At 46.5% G+C, this 19,146-nt stretch overlaps 1 protein-coding gene across 1 annotated transcript in view; it reads left to right on the top strand.

Moving 5' to 3' along the window:
* KCTD15 (potassium channel tetramerization domain containing 15) overlaps window positions 1–19,146 on the top strand; it is a 67,265-nt gene that overhangs the window by 17,655 nt on the left and 30,464 nt on the right. Inside the window, exon 2 of the mRNA XM_056862635.1 lies at window positions 18,269–18,413. Within this exon, the coding sequence (XP_056718613.1) occupies window positions 18,269–18,413 (145 nt within the window). The remainder of the gene's footprint in view (window positions 1–18,268; window positions 18,414–19,146) is intronic.

The following is a 19,146-nucleotide window of genomic DNA, read 5'->3' as shown; positions in this document are numbered from 1 at the left end:
TGGCACATGGGATCTCTTGGTCCAAAGAGCAGAGGGGATCATCTCTTATGCAACAGTAATGGGCCTAGAAGCAGGCAGGAACATTGCATCTGAGTTATAGTTTCCAAGCACATGAGCAATGACCAAATCCACCCAGGGGCTGAGCGCCATCAAGTTCTTTCGTGTTGGAACCGAGACCCCCTGCACCATCAGCCTCCAGAGTTGGACCCGTAGGGAAGCGAAGTAACACAGAGATACTCATTGGGGGAATTTGTTGTCTAGGAAGAGTTTTTGCTCCGACTTCGGAATTTACATCCCGAATTTGTGTTACTGAAACATAAAAGAGCGCAGGGACCCAGCTGGAGCAGCAGCCACAGTGCGGTTATGAAACAGGATGCTTTATACATATTGTCATATATGTATTTTTAAAAAGCTTTTCCTGCTGGTAAGATGCCTCAGTAGAACTGAATGAATTCCCAGTGAAATGAAGCTTTTCTCTCTCACACACACACACCCCGGTTTCATTGGCATTTGTTTAAGTGAAGCCTCTGCCTCACAACCTGTTGGGACAGACTTGTCTCAGCCAAGATGATTGGTAACCACAACCTATTAGGATGTGGAGAGAACCTGGAGTATTCGACACACATCCTTGGAAGAGATTTAGCAATATGGCCACAGTAGTGACATCTCAAGACTACTTGCAAAGTTCTTATGGTCGTGTGGGATGAAAACTGAGTAAAGACAGAAGTATCAGGTTACAGAAGACAGTGTGACCAGGGGACTGTGTGACCAAGAGACTTTGGCTTTTCTCATTGAATCCCAGGTTGCATGTTGGGGTTAATAGTGGATCCCTTCTAGTTGGTTCCCATCTCTCTCAAAAGGAAGAAAGTGAAGTGGAAGAAACTGTCTCTCATGTTTTTCTCCTGCCCCTTCTCTAAGGCGTCCAGGAGGGCATACCTGGTTATCCTTACAATAAGAAGAGTTGTTTTTTATATGCCGACTTTCTCTACTACTTAAGGAAGACTCAAGCCGGCTTACAATCACCTTCCCCTCCCCACAACAGACACTCTGTGAGGTAGGTGGGGCTGAGAGAGCTCCAAGAGAGCTGTGACTGGCCCAAGGTCACCCAGAAGACTGCATGTGTAGGAGTGGGGAAACCAACCCAGTTCGCCAGATTAGAGTCAGCCACTCATGTGGAGGAATGGGGAATCAAACCTGGTTATCCAGATTAGAGTCCACTGCTCTTAATCACTACACCATGTGGGGTATATAATATACATCCTTGAGTCAGCTGCTTTGTTCTTGCCTAGTGAGCTGGATTCTTTCTGAAAATAAAATTGTCTTTAGTTGATTCAAGTAACAAATGGATAATTCGTTTTGTTGAATAGTGTTGGTTTCCAAACATTTTATTGTTGGGCGGGGACGCTGGTGCTTTGTAGAACAGATGAAGCCGCCTTATACTCTTTTTTTTTAAAAAAAAGATGTGTTATTAATATTTTCAGAAAAATATAACAAACAAACATATACATATACTTCCGTCCACACAGTTTACACTTACTTCTGGGGTCAACATGTATCTTAAACATTATATGATTATTATTATGACATTCTCTTAATATTCTCAATCTATGATAATTAATCAGTATTCTACTTCAAATTAACAGTTGTTGCTTTTATCTATGTTTATATTCTAAGTTTATCTTAATCGATATCTTATTCCAAACATTGTATTCTGTCTGAAATAAATCAGTTAGCATATTCAAAATAATTTCCCCATTTCTTCTGTATATCTTCAAACAGTCTTCCTTTCAACATATTAGCCGCCTTATACTCTTGTACTCACTTTGGCCATTGGTTGACCTTGCTAGTTAATTTCTTCTTTCTCGCTTTTTAAACAAGACAGCCCGGTTTCTGAATAACAAAAATTAACTTGTGTTCACTGTTCTGTTGCTCATTGTTGTATCTAATACTGAACAGGCTAACCCCTTTGCCAAAAATGTCAAAACTGGGTCACCCGCAGACAAGATAGAAAGACTCTCTCTCTAAGGTCAAGCATGCAAAAAATATGATTTTGTAAATTAATGAAAGGGAAAAAATCCAGACAACCTGGGCGTATTCCAAGTGGTGTGGAATGCTGAAATTGTCCTCAACTCCCCAGTGCTTCCTTGTGACGCTCCAGTTATAATAATGACAATTATGGAAAGGGATTCTTTTGCTTACTCCCCCTCCCCCATAAGTTAATATAGTTAGGAAAATATCCCTACTTATCTACTTATCAACCAAAATCTGCAATTCCAAGAATGGAGAACATTTTGAGGTGGCACCCAACATACATCTGTATAATCCAAAATTGTAATCCTCTTTGTGTGGATGTATTGAAGTATTTGGTGCTTTGAAGTATTTGGTGCATCAGGTTTAGGGGCTAGTTGCAGCATCCCTTGGCTTAGGCGGTAAGTCCTCTCGTGGCACCTGTTCACCAACACTTGCTGTCTCAGAGGAGTAAAAGTTGACCCTCATATTTTTGACTTGTTTACAAATCATAGTTTTTAGCCTTCAAACCCCAACTGGGGTTCGTTTTAAGTCAGGGTTCACCAGGTCCCAGGAACTGTTTAATACAAGGATGGGGGGGGGGCTGACCCCCGCAAGATATAAAATATTAATAAACTTTGCTGCTAAGTATGCGTACTTGCCAGCTCTCTGTTGAGAACCTCGTCACGCATTACAGAGTATGCTGGTTGGGTGTGGGGCCCCACCCTGTGTCAGAAGTAACACAATCACACATGAATTGTGAGTTCTCCACAGTTCCTTAGCATGCCATTCCCAGTTAGAATCATTTATCCTATGGAGAAGAAGCTTCAGCCTTCTTCCCCTCAGTGCCATTTTCCCAGCCTGAAACATTTGGGGTGGGGGCACTGTCTGGCCTGCTACGGAAATCCACTTGCATCCCAGGGAACACGTGGGTTGCCCCAAATAGCCCCTCCCAGGATTGTTTCAGGTTGGGATAATAGTGTAATGGAGGAGGCTGGATTCCCTTCTTCACATGCGCCATGGTCCTGATCCTCATCGGGCTCCACATATGCAGAACATGTAGAGAACCCACCACTCACATGAAGCTCCCTTATACTGAATCAGACCCTCGATCCATCAAAGTCAGTTATGTCTACTCAGACCGGCAGCGGCTCTCCAGGGTCTCAGACAGAGGTCTTTCACATCTCCTACTTGTCCAGTCCCTTTAACTGGAGATGCCAGGGATTGAACCTGGGACCTTCTGCATGCCAAGCAGAAGCTCTACCACAAAGCCACGGCCCCACCCCATATGGTTGTTACATCTAACACACGGTGAGGATTGTGACCTGACCTCAGTGCTCTGAAAATGTAGGAAGAGGGTCATCTTCTGGTCAGAGAATAGTTTCTATGAAGGCTCGGATCCTGGCACCTCTTATTGTACACACCAAGCCTTCTTCTTCAGTGGTGGCCCACTGAATATTTTGCCTTCAGTGTTTTCCTCTTCTCGAAAGTGGCCAATTGCAAATGATTTACCATGGTCAGGTGTCCGAGTCTTCTGGTGGAACAGTGCCCCCATTTTGCTGGTGTTCGTGTTGTTGAACCCGCTGCTCAGATTGACTTGATAAGTGACCAGCCTTTGATCAAGCTCTCCTGTTTGATATATGTTTCATCAGCATCGGTGGCAAATGGAAAGTCCTAATTGGATTCATTATTCAAATTCAGAAGCGTTACAACACGGAATTCTCAATTCCCTTTCATCCCCTCATCCTCTGTTAAAGTTTTATATATATCCATCTCAAACTTTCAAAATTTATTTCCTAGCAGCCACTTTGGTACACTGACTTTTAAAAAATAGATATTGATGGCACATACCCCGGCTCCCTTCTATGGCAAAAATAGATATTCTCATCTGCACAGCAAAATATTAAAGTATTAAATCGAGGTGGTAGTAATAGATCCAGCAGTTCCTCCGGGTGCTTAATAGTTAGTGGATGTAATATCCTTCAAAAGCATTGAAGAAGTAGCATATGGTTGTGGAAAGAAAGCTCCTTGTGGCATTCTAGCATCAAAGTCAAAAGGTAGGAACACAGTGCTATTACAGAAATTAGAGATGGAGAAACCTATTACCTCACGGGACCCGACAGAAATGTGCGGCATGTTAGAACACAGATACTTGTATTCTGGGCTCAGTGGACTTGTGGGGAGGAGGTGCCAGGCTTTACTGGCTATCACCGGGCCTTCCTGGCTGTATGTTGCCCCTAGACTTGTGGAAGGACAGAGACAAGGCCCTAGACAGCGCATTCCTGAGCCGCGCCGGCGGCCGTGCTGAAAACCCTTAGGAGGCCGACAAAGGCCTCCTCCGGCGCAGGGGCCCACAACGCCAGCGCCCAGAAGGCGCATGCCAGCGTGAGTGGCGCCAGCGTGCAGGCCCGGATGCTGGTCCTTGCCCGCCGCTGGGGCAGCGCTGGGCCCGGATGCCGGCACAGGCCATGGCGGCAACCCGGGAGGCGTTCCAGCGGGGGGGGGGGGGGGGACATCAGCCTCCTGAACTGTTTCGGCTCAGGAGCACCCCCTTTTTTTTTTTGGTTGAGATACTCCACCTTTTAGGTGCCGGGTAGAGGTTGAGATACTCCTCCTTTTTGCACCGGGTAGAGGTTTCGGCACCGCCTTAGGAGGCAACGCTGCTAGTTTGGCGCAGGCATTCCTCTCAGGAATGCGCTGAGAGAATGTTCAAAGGCTGTTATCCTAAGAATGCTTTCCTAGGAGTAGACCCTATGAAAATAATTGGGGCTTAAATCCAAGTAGAGCTGCTCAGGGTTGCCAGCGTGGAACCACGGCGAGCCCCCAAACATCTGAGACGAAGGGGATCACTTCCAGGGGCAAAGGCTGTTACTTCCAAGTAGCACCTCATTTTAGAGGTTTATGAACTTTTGCTTGAGTTGATCACACCAAAAGCAGGAGTGAGATGGCAGTGAATATGGTCACACCATTCCTTGGTGGGGCCTTGAACCTTTTCAGGGGCCCAGCATCTGCCCGACTTTGCCCGCTATCCCCACAGTGGCCGGCCCAGCCTTAGGCTGTTGCTTCAGCAGCCATTGTGTAGCCCCCCCCCCCCACTTCCAGGGAAGTGATATGCAATTTATTCAGTGGCGGAAAACTGTCGAGAGCAGAGTTGAAGGATAAGGTTGCGATAGTTGGGAAAGCAAGGAAATGCAAATTGGAGCCATTCCTGCCCTCCAGGGCCAGCACGAGAACCCTTCACCTCGCACACTGGCATGAGGTAGTCCGAGAAACTCTTTCTCTTATAGCCTGTCTCATAAACCGGTCTCTAATTGAACGCTGCAGTTAAAGTTGTGAATGGATTAAAGGGCCTCAGAGTTGGAAGTGGGCAGTTGCTTTCTGACTGAGCGCCGTGTTGCATTTGGAGCATTGGATTAGCATCTGGGAGAACCTCGTTCAAATTCTTGTGCTATTCTCTTGGCATTACTTAACTCACATGGTGGTGGTTGTGAGGATACAGTGGAGGAAGGCAGAGTGATAAAATGAGCTGCTTTGGGTCCCATTGAGGAGAAAAATGGGGTATAAATAATTTTCAGAGTTTTTAAACCCCTCCATTTTCCCCAGGGATATCCTTGGGTTGGACAAATATGCATGTTCTGAAGTTCCATTCTTTCCAGGCATGTGTGGACCTGATTCAAATCAGGGCCACGGCACACAGAAGGGGCTTCGGCTATCATCCCCTAGTTCCCATCCTAAAATGGCTAGGGGCGGGGGAGACAGTAGAAGCCATGTTGTAGAGACCTAACTAATCAGTACATACATACATTTGTTTATTACGGTCAAAGTCCAGCTTGCACAAAAAGAAATACCATAAGTAATTAAAAACAAAATGTCTGAAATTTGCTCAATAAAACGTAAATTTAGTTACATCAACTCTTGGTAAGATAGTATGTTTAACATGAAAAGTCATTATAACAGCTTCTTCTGCCTTATAGCGCATGCCTTGGCACAGAATCTCGCAACCTGATAGGTAATATCTTTAACAGGATCATCTAATAATAAAGTAGTATAGCTAACTCTGTCTCTATCTGGGAAGCTAGACAAAATTGGATCAATGAGCGCTTTATGTATGTCTTGATAAAATGGGCAGTGTAATAGAACATGTTCAACTGTTTCCACCATTCCAGATTGACATGGACAGAGGAGGAATGCGTAAGGTAGAGGGGCATATCTCCCATCAAGAAGAGCAGATGGAAGGGCATTAAAACGGGCTAAAGCGAAGGCTGTCCGATATTTAGGGTGATCTAAGGCATAAAGATAATTTGGGGGAACCAAAAATTTAATACGGTTCTCCTCTACTGAACTAATCAGTACACATGCAGCCCCTAATGGGACAAAGAATGCCTCCTGGGGCCATTTCAGTCTGGAAAAAAGTGAGGAGGGGAGGTCTAAGCCCCCTCTCTCCATGTACCATGGTCTCGATCCAGTCAAGCCTGGAAAGTGTGGAACTTCAGAACACACCTCTCCAACCAACCCAGGGATTCTCCCCGGGAAAACTGTCCCCAAAAGCTAAAATTACTAAACTGAGGCTATTGTACTTTGGTCACATTTTGAGAAGACAAGAGGCACTGGAAAAGACAATAATGCTGGGAAAAGTTGAAGGCAGCAGGAAAAGAGGAAGACCCAATGTGAGATGCAGTGACCTCTATAAAGGAAGGAAGCCACAGCCCTCATTTTGCAAGACATAACTAAGGCTGTTAAGTATAAGACGTTTTGGAGGTCATTGCTTCATAGTGTCACCATAGGTGTGCGGTTTTGTTGTTGTTGTAATGTGCCTCAAACAGGACTCAAATAAGGCAGCAAAGAAATATTACAAATTAATAATAATAAATAAATAAGGTGGGACTTGAACTAGACGTTTTCTGCGACCTCTTCCCGCTCAAGAATTCTGTGATTCTACAAGGCAGCGGGTGCTTTTGATACGAAGGCAGCCGTGAGAGTCGAAAACCACGCTTCGTGCGAGTCTGAGCTCGGCAAGGCTGCGGCTCCTTCCTTCGCAGGATCCCCGAGGCGACTCTGCCTCTGGTCGGTCCTGAAACTGCTAAGGCAGATTTTTTTTTTCCCGAGCACCCAGATGCTCCAGAGATACAAGCAGTGGGGGTTGGTGAGAGAGATGACATTCTGCTCACTGTGCATCTCTGATCCCTTCTCATCGTCGCTTGGCAGGGGCAGATTTCACTGTTCAGAAATTTGGAATTGATGCACCGCATTTCAGTAAACGGGCTTCACACGATGGCCCAGCAATTTCCAAATCAGCCCTTAAGTGGCATTCCTTGACCACAATACTGGTGGGGTATGATAAGACAGTTACCGGTGGCACGTTTTAGAGTGTTTCTAATGGCCACATGAGGACGGTTGGATGGTGTCCCCTTCCTTCCAATGGTGCAGATACGTCTTACACGTCTTACATTTTGAGGGAGACAGATCAGGTAGTCTGGAAATTTATTTTTCATTGATTGGTTTTATTTCATTGATTTTATTTCATTGAGAGCCAGCGTGGTGTAGTGGTTAAGAGCGGTGGATTGGAGCGGTGGACTCTGATCTGGAGAACTGGGTTTGATTCCCCACTCCTCCCCATGAGCGGCGGAGGCTAATCTGGTGAACCGGGTTGGTTTCCCCACTCCTCCATTCAAACCCAGCTGGGTGACCTTGGACTAGTCACACTCTCTCAGCCTCACCTACCTCACAGGGTGTCTGTTGTGGGGAGGGGGAGGGAAGGTGATGGTAAGCCGGTTTGCTTCTTCATTAAGTGGTAGAGAAAGTCGGCATATAAAAACCAACTCTTCTTCTTCTTATAACTCGCCTGTCTGTCAATGGAGATCCAAAGCAGATTACATCGTTATTATCCTCTATTTTTTACTAACAACAACTCTGTGAGTTAGGCTAGGCTGAGAGGGAGAATGGGTGACCCAAGATCACCCAACGAGCTTTTGTGGCAGAGTGGGGATTCGATACTGGGCCTCCCAGATCGTAGTCCGTCACTCTAACCACTACAACATCCTGCTTCTTGAAATGGGCTCCCTGGTGGTTTGGCTCCGTTTTACCAAACCAGAAGGTGATTCCCAGAAGCGATTGAGTTGGAAGCCAGGATCAGACAGCTGTAGGAGGGGCATTTTCATTGGAACCTGGTGTGGGATTTGGGGAGGCTGAGGGGTGAAGTGTACAAATTGGCCGTCCTCGTTCCACCTGTGTTTATTCTGCCAGCAAGGGTTAAATCGCTGCATGGGATTAGAGAATGGGAAGATACCCTTTCGGCCATTTTATGAGAGCCAGACTGTTGGGTGAGGAGCGGAATTCAGCCCCCCACCCCTTCCACTCCGAAATCCATTTATTTCTTTATTTAAAACTTTTATAAGCCTGCCTTTCTCCCAGCAAACTGGGACCTAAAGCACATACCAAAACTGAGGCCAATATTTAACTAACTTCATTTATACCACATTTTTCTCCCCAGTGGAGACCCTAAGCGGCTTACAATATTCTCCCCTCCCAGCAAGGTGTAGTGGTTAAGAGCGGTAGTTTGGAGCAGCAGACGCTAATCTGGTGAACCGGGTTGGTTTCCCCACTCCTACACATGAAGCCAGCTGGGTGACCTTGGGCTAGTCACAGTTCTCTTAGAGCTCTCTCAGCCCCACCTACCTCACAGGGTGTCTGTTGTGGGGAGGGGAAGAGAAGGTGATTGTAAGCCGGTTTGATTCTTCCTTAAGTGGTAGAGAAAGTTGGCATATAAAAACAAACTCTTCTTCGTTATCCTTAAAATGACAGCCCTGTGAGGTAGGTTAGGCAGAGAGTGTGTGACTGGCCTGAGGTCGCCCAGGCTGCTTCGATGATAGCGTAGGGGTTCAGTCCTGGGTCCCCAGGATCCTAGACCATCACTTCCCCACTGTACCCTTTTGGTTCTGATATTATTAAAAACCAAGAAATAACCATTAATCCCGCAATAATACATTTTTTTAAAAAGCCTAAGCATTTCCCCTTCAAAGGCAGAATGTTGACTGATCAAACGAACCAAAAGCCCATCTGAAAAAGTCAGCCTTATATTTACCCCAAAGCTGCCGATGTGGCTTAATGTCCTCTGGAAGACTATTCTATAGCATTGAATAGGCTACCAAGAAATGGCTATCAACATGAAGCCCGCTAGGTGATCTTGGGCCAATCCTTTTCTCTCAGCCTAACTTACCTCACAGGGTTGTTGTGAGAATAACAAGGGTACTGGAGAACCTTATATAGGAGAAAGGGCAGAGTAAAATACCCTAGGTAGCTGCTATTCCTACCCCACCCAAGCCATTACCCCATACGGCATTGCAAGCACACCTCCATCCAGCTTCCTTGCCACTCCTAAAATTGGTCCCCCCCCCAAGCAACTGATTGGCTTGTGGGTGCAGTTGCCTGGCTCTGCGTGCCCCCTCCCCAATTCCTCAGTTCCCTGATGGCATCTTCTCCGTAGCTCTTCTTCCCGGCTCGGTGACGTCCCGATTTCCCACCTCGGCTGTTTGAGCTGGGCGTCTGAGCCAGAGAGCAAAACGTAATTGACAGACTCCATATCAAGCGCCAAGAAGGCCTCAGAGATCTTGTCAGCTCCGCTTTGCCCTTCGTGTTGCATCTGGGATAAAACAGCTGGAGTGGGGGGGGAGCGGCGTGGAGCAGGCGATCGGCAGGAGAAAGTGGAGCAGTGGAGCAGCGCATGAGCCATGCGCTCGGGGCGCCCAGACAAATAGAAATCCAAAAGGACACCTTTCCGGGCTTATTTTCCATAAATGCGCAATTACAAACCAATTTGACACGGGGCAAGAGGAGCCGTCGACAGCATCCATTTTTAATGAGGGTAAACAGATAAATTATAAATAGCGCAAATATTGCCAAACAGTTAAATATTAATCGCGTAATTGCTTAAATTAACGTTCTCTCGGCCCTCTTTGCAATGGAGGCTTCCGTGGCGATAGCGGAACGCCTTGGAGCGGGTGACCCTGGGCTGGGTGGAAGGGCTGCGAGTCAGAAAGGAAAGGGGGGTGTACTGCTTTGCCCCATCACTGCAGGGCAGGATGCAAACTTCGTGGGCACCTGAGCCCCTCCCTACGGGACGCTGGAACTTGGGATTGGGGAACTCGTTTTCCCGCAGTTTGTACCATGCATTGCAGCGAGATGGAAGAAGCGCCTTAAGCTGGAGGAAGACTTGCAGCTTGATATAAAAAATTACACCAGGAGTCCAGCGGCATCATAAAGATTAACACCGTTTATTCCAGTGGACGTTTTTGTGAGCTGCGCCTTGGAGAAGTGTTTTAGGGTTTTGCTCAACAACCAGCACACATGGTTTCTGAGAGGCTGTGGCTCAGTGGTAGAGCATCTGCTTGGCATGCAGAAGGTCCCAGGTTCAATTTCCGGCATCTCCAGTTAAAGGGACTAGGCAAGCAGGGGATGGGAAAGACCTCTACCTGAATCTCAGGTGTTTTAAGAGATCTCACATGAACACCTGAAGCTGCCTTATACTGAATCAGACCCTCGGTCCATCAAAGTCAGTTATGTCTACTCAGACCGGCAGCGGCTCTCCAGGGTCTCAGGCAGAGGTCTTTCATATCACCTACTTGCCTAGTCTCTTTAACTGGAGATGCCAGGGATTGAAGCCGCAATCCCTGCAAGCCAAGCAGATGCTCTACCACTGAGCCACAGCCACTTCCCAAGGAAGGAAGTGAGGAAGTGATCTTTGGCCCTGGAAAGCTTCTGCTGGAATAAATGTCATTCAGGCACCCCGGGGCTCCTGTTCGGTTGTGCTGCAGCAGACTCCCTCGATGACCCTCCTCTGGTGTCACTGACGACTGGCAGAAGCAGTGATCCGATCAGATGGGGTTTGCTTTCCAGTGGCTGGGGAGCTTGATGCGCTGGGAGGAGTTCCCGGAACGTTTCAGGGGGCGGAGCCGCCTTTAACCCCATTTGTGCTGGAAACGCCCCCTAACGCAACACTGTTGCTGCCCCACCATTTTTGGTGGCGCGACATCGCTGTTTGTAATGGGGCCTTTCCCCCCATTTTAGAGGGGTTTTTATTTGGGGGGGGTATTTAAACCCCCTTTCCCCCCCGGCCGCTGCAGTTCCCAGGATTGCTATGATAGATGCTTAAAAGACTTAATACACTTTGGGCATGCTCCTGTGGAATTGCCACAAATGCAGAATCCACAATCACCCTTCAAGAATCCTAACCCTAAGTCCTAATAAGTATAAGAACATAAACTGGACTGAAGAAATGCTTCTCTTTTTGTCCCCAAACCCTAAATTGCTAGTTGTAGTGCTTGGTATGTGGGCATCAAAGCTGTAATTCGTTCCACGTGTGGCTTCTTCTCCTTCATGGAAGAGAAAACATGGTGTGTATATAGCACCCACTAGCTTTTTCTGAAGTTGTGGTCATTTTTAAAAGGGTATTGTTTATGTGCATTACATAACCTTGCATGCAATAGGGTAGAATAGGCTACAGATGGTTTATTTATTGTGTTGTTCTACACCCAAAATATTGCATGGTTCTATACCCAAAATTAATAACGCGCTTGACTAAGTAGAAACTAAATATATGCCCTAAATAATGAAATCCATTCTTAACTGAACACTGAATTGGTCCCTCAGATTCTGTCTCTCTTTCCAGTATCAGACAAAACTGGCATCTTCACACATTAATATTTCCCTCAGTACATCCTTGTGTGGTGTAGTGGTTAGAGTGTCAGACTAGGTTCTGGGAGAGCCAGGTTCAAATCCCCACTGTGCCATGGAAGCTTGCTGGATGACCCTGGGCCAGTCGCACACTCTCTGTGTGACCTCCCTCACAGGATTCTTGTGAGGATAAAATGAAGGCAAGGATAGCAATAGAAGAAGAAGAGTTGCTTTTTATATGCCGATTTTCTCTACCTTTTTAAGGAGAATCAAACCGGCTTAAATTGCCTTCCCTTCCCCCCCAAACAGGCACCTTGTGAGGTAGGTGGGGCTGAGAGAACCGTGACGGGCCCAAGGTCACCCAGCTGGCTTCATGTGGTAGAGCGGAGAAACCAACCCGGCTCCCCAGATTAGAGTCTACCTACCGCTCTTAACCACTACACCATGCTGGCTCACGCTAAGCCACTTTGGGTCTCCGCTGAGGAGAAAGGTGGCATATAAATGAAATAAATAATAATAATATTCCAATAGGTCATAGATGAGTTCCAGTTTTCATAAGATTTGCTGATATGTGGCCTTTTCTGACATCCACCAGATGTTACCAAATGTGACCATTTACCCATATATGGGGTATATAGGGTTGCCAACTCCAGGTTGGGAAATTCCTGTGGAAAGAGCCCGGGGTGGGCGGGATGTAGGGAGGGAGCTCTGTGCAGTATAATATGGGGTTGCCAACTCCAGGTTTGGAAATTCTTGGAGGTTTGGGGGCAGAACCTAGGTGAGGTGCTCGGCAGGGATGTGACGCCATGGAGGCTACTGTCCGAAGCTGCCATTTTCTCCAGGAGAACTAAGCTCTGTCATCTGGAGATGAGTTGTAATTCCAGGAGATCACTTGTCATTCCAGAGGCCCCAACTGGAGGTTGGCAAGCCTAGTGTAATGCCACCCTCCAAAGCAGCCATTTTCTCAGGGAACTGATTATATGGATGTAGAAAAGGGCACGAGTCCAGTAGCACCTTAAAGACTAACAAAAATATTTTCTGGTAGGGTATGAGCTTTCGTGAGCCACAGCTCACTTCTTCAGATACAGCTAGAATGTGAATCCATCTGTCTTTAAGTAGAGGAGAGTGAATTCAGACAAGCATTGGTATGTAAATGTGAACAGTATGTAAATGTGAATGGCAGGCGTGATGGGATTAGGTGTGGTATGCAGAAGAGTCCGTGATGTCCAGGGGAGAGATGGGTGTGGAGAAATCAGCATTGGTCATGAGCCATGAATGCAAGGTCTTTATTCAGCCCAGGTAAATGCATTGACTTTAGTTTGAATATCAACTGTAATTCAGCAGTTTCTCTGCTTATATGAATATCAGTTGTGATTCTAGATCTCCAGACCCTGCCTGAAGGTTGGCAACCCTAGGGGTATTATCAGCCAGCTGAATGTGTGTGTGTGGGGGGGAGGGCTTCAGCTTTGTTCTAATTTATGAGCTAATTAATTTCTGGCTGTAATCGATACATTGCCGACGGTTCCTTGATGCGCTGCGTGACCGAACGTGAGTTTTACTGGCCACCTAAGTCATAAGTAAGAAAAGCGTCTGTCAAATAGACTGTGCCGTTTCTGCAGCCGTTTTATTTTGTCATGGAAACAGCGATTGCTGACGACGGTTCGATAGGCTCTGAGTTTTCCCAGCCTGAGGAACCAAGGTGAGCCAAGAGCAGATCTAGGCAGCTTCGACTATTCGGTGTGGCATGACGGTCAGAGATAGACGGAGAGCAACTGAAGGTTCGTGAATGAGAGGAAAGGTTTACTTGAAATCGCAGGAAGATAATAGGCGTTGGGAAGGTGAAACCCCTTGAAAGCACAGTTTGGCACTGGAAGGAGGCTGGCTAAAGGAAGCTGCAAATTTTTTCAGGGAAGCAATTGGAGAGATTTCTTTGTTGGCCATCTTGCTTCAGGGAAAAGCGTTGGACCAGAAAGTAGTACTTTAAGATCTGATCTGAGGACTCTGAGAAAACATGAATGCATGAACACATGAAGCTGCCTTATACTGAATCAGACCCTTGGTCCATCAAAGTCCGTAATGTCTACTCAGACCAGCAGCGGCCCTCCAGGGTATCAGGGTATTTCACATCACCTACTTGCCTAGTCCCTTTAACTGGAGACGCCGGGGATTGAATCTGGGACCTTCTGCATGCCAAGCAGATGCTCTACCAATGAGCCACAGCCCCTCGGGGGAATGTCTCTTCTGGACCTGTCCTCAGGCAGTGTTTCGCTTCTGCCAATTCATAGGTTAGCTCTGCTCTCACAGAGGTGGTCAACTTGGGTCTGAACTGTACATAGGCTTAGTGGCGACATTAAGAAGTTTTAGCCTGACACCTAAAGGGAAGTAAGGTAGTTGCCAGGCAAGCCTCAAGGGAGAGGGCACTGCACAGGTGAGGTGCCACCACTGAAAATGCCCGGACTCTTGTCGCTCACCTTGTGGCTCAGTGGTAGAGCATCTGCTTGGCATCCAGAAGGTCCCAGGTTCAATCCCCGGCATCTCCAGTTAAAAGGACTAGGCAAGTGAGTGATGTGAAAAACCTCTGCCTGAGACCCTGGAGAGCCGCTGCTGGTCTGAGTAGAAAGTACTGACTTTGATGGACCGAGGGTCTGATTCAGTATAAGGCAGCTTCATGTGTTCATGTGTTCACCTTACCTCTGCTAGCAGCACCAGCTGTGAACTGGATAGAACAGGAGGGAGATGGTCCGTTAGAGTATCCAGTGAACCCTGCTGTACCTTTTTATCCCATCCTTTCTTCAAGGAGCTCAAGGTGACATACATGATTTCTGCCATCATTTGCCTCACAACAACCCTGTGAGGTAGGTTAGACTGAGAGAGAGAGTATGACTGGCAGTAGCAAATGTACTGGGTTGGATCCAGCCACCTTTTTCACTCAGTCTGGCCCAATCCCCTCCTTACAAGAGCCCCTATCTCACACAACATTTGTCCATGCAGGTCCTGTGATCTTTTGAGGCAGTCAGAGGGGATCCCCTCTTTCTTTTTTGGCCAGCCAAAAAACTGGTTGGATCCTACCTGCAGTGCGGAAACAGTATTTAGGATAGAGGTGCCAGGCAATGCGCTGGCAAGTGGTGTGAGGGTTGTGGGCAGGGATGGGGGGTAGCTCTACGAATTATGGACACTCCATGGTTTTGCCCTAGAGATCCTAGCGATTCTTAGAGCTACCCTATGTTCTGGTGGGTTTATTTTTTTACCAGAAGTGATGTCTCCTCGCGCAATACTGTTGGACCAGGGGGCACAGATCCCCCACCCCCATCAGGAGAATGGGACCCCTGATTCAGGATGACCACACTCCAGGCCGAAATCTCACATTGGCCCTATTTACAGTTCACCATGCAGGGCCAAACTGGGAAACTTGGAGCTGTTGGCCCTTGAGTGGTCATACTGAGGGATCCTGGGTTGATTTTAATACAAAAGGGCATGAAGCAGGCAAACACCTGAAGAGGAATGGGGGAAAGTTTGCAGGAAAGGACCGGCCCAAAAGACATCGCCCCTCATTCGGCATGAAAGGCAGCGACTTTCTGGGAGTTCCGGCAAACATCTAATCTGCTCCCATCGCCGCTGTGGATGTTCTCAAAGCTGCAGCATTGCTAAGTTAATTCAGTACAAGATTGAGCGCAGGCCTTATCTGTGTATCCCCCACTAATTGATTCCAGTTCTAACCAAGAGGAGCAAAGATTCGGTTGAATTCCAGCTTCAATCATGCACATAATGTCGAGAAGAAGTTAACTCTTAAGACGGCTAGAGGCCGTTACGCCACAGAGATTTTCCACCTCCTTCGAGGGTGTGGATCCAACAATCCTTGGATTTTACCAAGAAAGACTTTGTCGATTGCAGCTTGAAATACCTTTGGGTTAGCAGACATCAGAAACAGCATAAGGGGCAACATAGGGGGCTGCCGTGGAAGAGGGGAAGTTCTCGTCCAAAATTGCATGGTTGCATCTATGTGTGGTTGCATCATGTCATGTCATGTCATTTCTGACTGCAGAGAGAGGAAAGTGCTTGGTAGAATTTATTTATTTATCTACAAAATGTATCTGCCGCCTCTCCAGAGAACCACTCAAGGCAGTTCATAAACAAAACAATAAAATCAGGGGGGGAAACAGCAATGTATGAATTATCTATATTAAAACAAGCCGTAAACAAGCAAGCCTGGGGCATAAAAACAGCATTAAACAACATTCAGCAGCCTCAAGCGATATCTGTAAAACGTGAACGTTTCTCAGTGTTTTAATTTAATGGGAAACTATTTAAACCTGCAGCCCCCTGCCTGCATTCTGAAATGGTACAATCCATGAGGGACTGTGGCACGCAGTTGTTCTAGATGTGGTAGGCTTGTATTCCTCAGTGGACTGCTCACAGCCAACCTACGGCCACCTAGAAGTGTTTTCAAGGCAAGAGACATTTAGAGGTGGTTTGCCACTGCTGGCCTCTGTGTAGCAACCCTAGACTTCCTTGGTGGTCTCCCATCCAAGTACCAACCAGAGATGACCCTGCTTAGCTTCCAAGATCTGATAAGATCAAGCTAGCCTGGGCTATCCAGGTCAGCCAAAGATTAATAGAGATGGTCTGCCCAGCCTTCAGCTCTGTGCCATGCATTTTTTTTGTGGTTCGGGTTTAATAAATGCAAAAATTTTCAAATTTTTAGGAAAAGCTGAATCCATTATATTCAGCTTTTTGGAATTTTTTTTTTAATTTCTGGGTTTATTGAACTTGAACCTGAAAAAATACCAACAAAAGTTGCAATACTTACTATATCGAAGAAGACCATACAAGGCAAAGTCTACGTGGCAGTTACAGTTGCTGTGCATACACTTATGTTTCCTGCGAGAGGAAGTGCGTGCATATTCAAAGATGCAGCATGCCAGCTATACTTTATGCGTGTGTGCACTGTGAGAAATGTGCTGTTGTGCAAAGCGCAGAGCTTGGTGTATCCAGAGTGTTGTGGTGTCAGCAGCAGGAGATGCTGCCCAAGCCCTGTAAAAATAAATATTTCCAAGCAAGTAGCTTTAAAAAAAAAATCCATCATTTTTGGTTGGTTGGGGGCAGGATGAGGCAGAAAATATTAGGGGTTTGTTACGAATACTGGATATTTCCCTAATTTGTTAGGTCCCAAACAATTTAATGTGCATTGCCTGCAGAGAAGGTTGGTTGGCAGATCGTAAACATGGGAGGGAGTGACCAGCCACAAACTGTATCCCGGCGAGGGCGCGGAAACTTCCCCTGGCGTTCGGCAGGGAATTATTTGAGCTCCAGCGATATTAAATATCTCTGTAATTAATCCAAAAGAGAGTTGATGGCACACTAATGAAATCTGAAGACGATTACTAAATTAGAAGAAACTGGAAACACCAGATTTAGGAGTGATAACTGGAAAGAAAATTATGCATGAAGTGGGAGAACAATGCGACATCAAAAAGAGCCTTCTCAATCTGGGCCATGCGGGAGGGAGGCACCCAGCCCGTCCCCAAACTACCCACATACAAAATTGCATCCCAAACTGCGGCAGTTCTAGTGGGACCTCTTTGCTTCCTGAGAGTTGAAAGCCAAATTAGGAAGGAAAGACGAAGAGGCTGGAGGGATTCCATTTGCAGGAAAAGACGGAGAAGTCTTAAGAGATGTTTGAAGTTTGAGGAACTGAGATAGTTTCAAGGCAGATGTGTGCAAAAGGAAATCCTTGCGGACCTACTAGGTCTCTTATTTATTTATTTTATTTGTGGACCTGTTCTCTTCCCCCATGATAAATTTGTCCCCAGGAGAAGGTCAGTGATCTAGTTCTCTGTCAAAATTTATTCCTCGCCCCAATGTGTATTCCCCAAGCATATCCTAACCTGACCAGAAACCATTTGAGAAGTTCTCTAGGAAAAGGCAGGTACTTTTCCTCTAGGACACACCCACACTCCAGGCAGTATGGGATTTCTTTGGTCCCACACTGACCATGGTCAGCCATGCGCATTAGTGATAGCTTAATTTCTCCAGCTGTCTGGATTGCTCTCCTAATCTTCTTTTTGTGTTAGGTGGCCGCTTCTGCCTAGAGTACTATAATCTTTTAATCTTGTGTAGAGAGCCATCTAGGAGCCTCCTGGCGCAGAGGGGTAAGCTGCAATACTGCAGTCAAAAGCTCTGCTCACGAGTTCGATCCTGACGGAAGTCGGTTTCAAATAGCCGGCTCAAGGTTGACTCAGCCTTCCATCCTTCCGAGGTTGGTAAAATGAGTACCCAGCTTGTTGGGGGTAAAGGGAAGATGACTGGGGAAGGCAATGGCAAACCACCCCATAAACATAGTCTGCTTACTAAACATCGGGATGCAACATCACCCCATGGGTCAGTAATAACCCAGTGCTTGCACCATTTAATGGGGGGTAGGGATTGCAGTGGGCAGTGCATGAAGGAGAAAATTCTGCAGACTCCTCCCTTTGATCTTCCCAAACTTCTGTGACGGGTTCTTTCTGCCGCACTTCTGTTTGATTCAGTGACATTTGCGAGATCTACTTCTGCTCCTTCTGCCCACCCTTGTCTTTTTTTCCCTCCCTCCCAGAATAAGCCGTCTGTTTAATGGCACGGAACCTATTGTCTTGGACAGTTTAAAACAACACTATTTCATTGATCGGGACGGTGAAATTTTCAGATACATACTAAGCTTCTTAAGAACGTCGAAACTGCTGCTCCCAGAAGACTTTAAGGTAAGACAGGCCAGGAACCTGAAATCGTCTTATCCATTCATTTATTTCAAAGTGTATTCTTTTATATGCAGTGACCTAACATCCCCCCCCCCCACCCACTAAGACCAGTGCAGACAAGATGCTTTCCCTGAAGAGGAGATGGGGATTTCTTGGCAGGCTCCGTCTTCGTGCCCTTCCTTCCTCTTTCGGCACCAACTACCATTCTGTGTCCTCTACTTTTAGGTTAGCTGCAAAACAGTTTGCAGCCATTTGGTTAGCTTTGGGAAAGGAAGGGAAATGGGATTTGTGTGTGAGAGAGGGGGGAAAGAGCACAAACCCACAGGGAACTCCCAAATCTCCTAAAGACAGTTAGCAGACCAAGTAGTGTTTTGACTGCATTTGGGCCTGGATGTTTCTGCTTTTGGCCAAAGGTCCGGCAAGATCTAGTTCTGGGGAACATCCATTCTCTTTATTGGAAGCCTTACAGATTTCATTGCCTTTCGTTGATTTTCAGTTGCTGTCCATCTTGGAAGTTCCCTGGACTGAAAGGATATAAATATTTCAGCCCAAGGCAGAATCAGTTGTTCTAAACTTATTTTGCTTTTTCACATTTAGCTTACTTATCAGGAAGTAACAGTAATTAGCAAGCGGAAACTAACCCCCTGCAATCACTTAATGTTCAGGAAATGTTTTTGCACATGGTAGCTGTTAGAATTCAACTCATAAAGGACACAGCTCCCCTGGTTGTTCTCCA

Source organism: Euleptes europaea, chromosome 17, assembly GCF_029931775.1.
Source record: "Euleptes europaea isolate rEulEur1 chromosome 17, rEulEur1.hap1, whole genome shotgun sequence".
In the NCBI taxonomy this organism is placed as follows: Eukaryota; Metazoa; Chordata; class Lepidosauria; order Squamata; family Sphaerodactylidae; genus Euleptes; species Euleptes europaea.
This window is presented reverse-complemented; position numbering and strand designations above follow the sequence as displayed.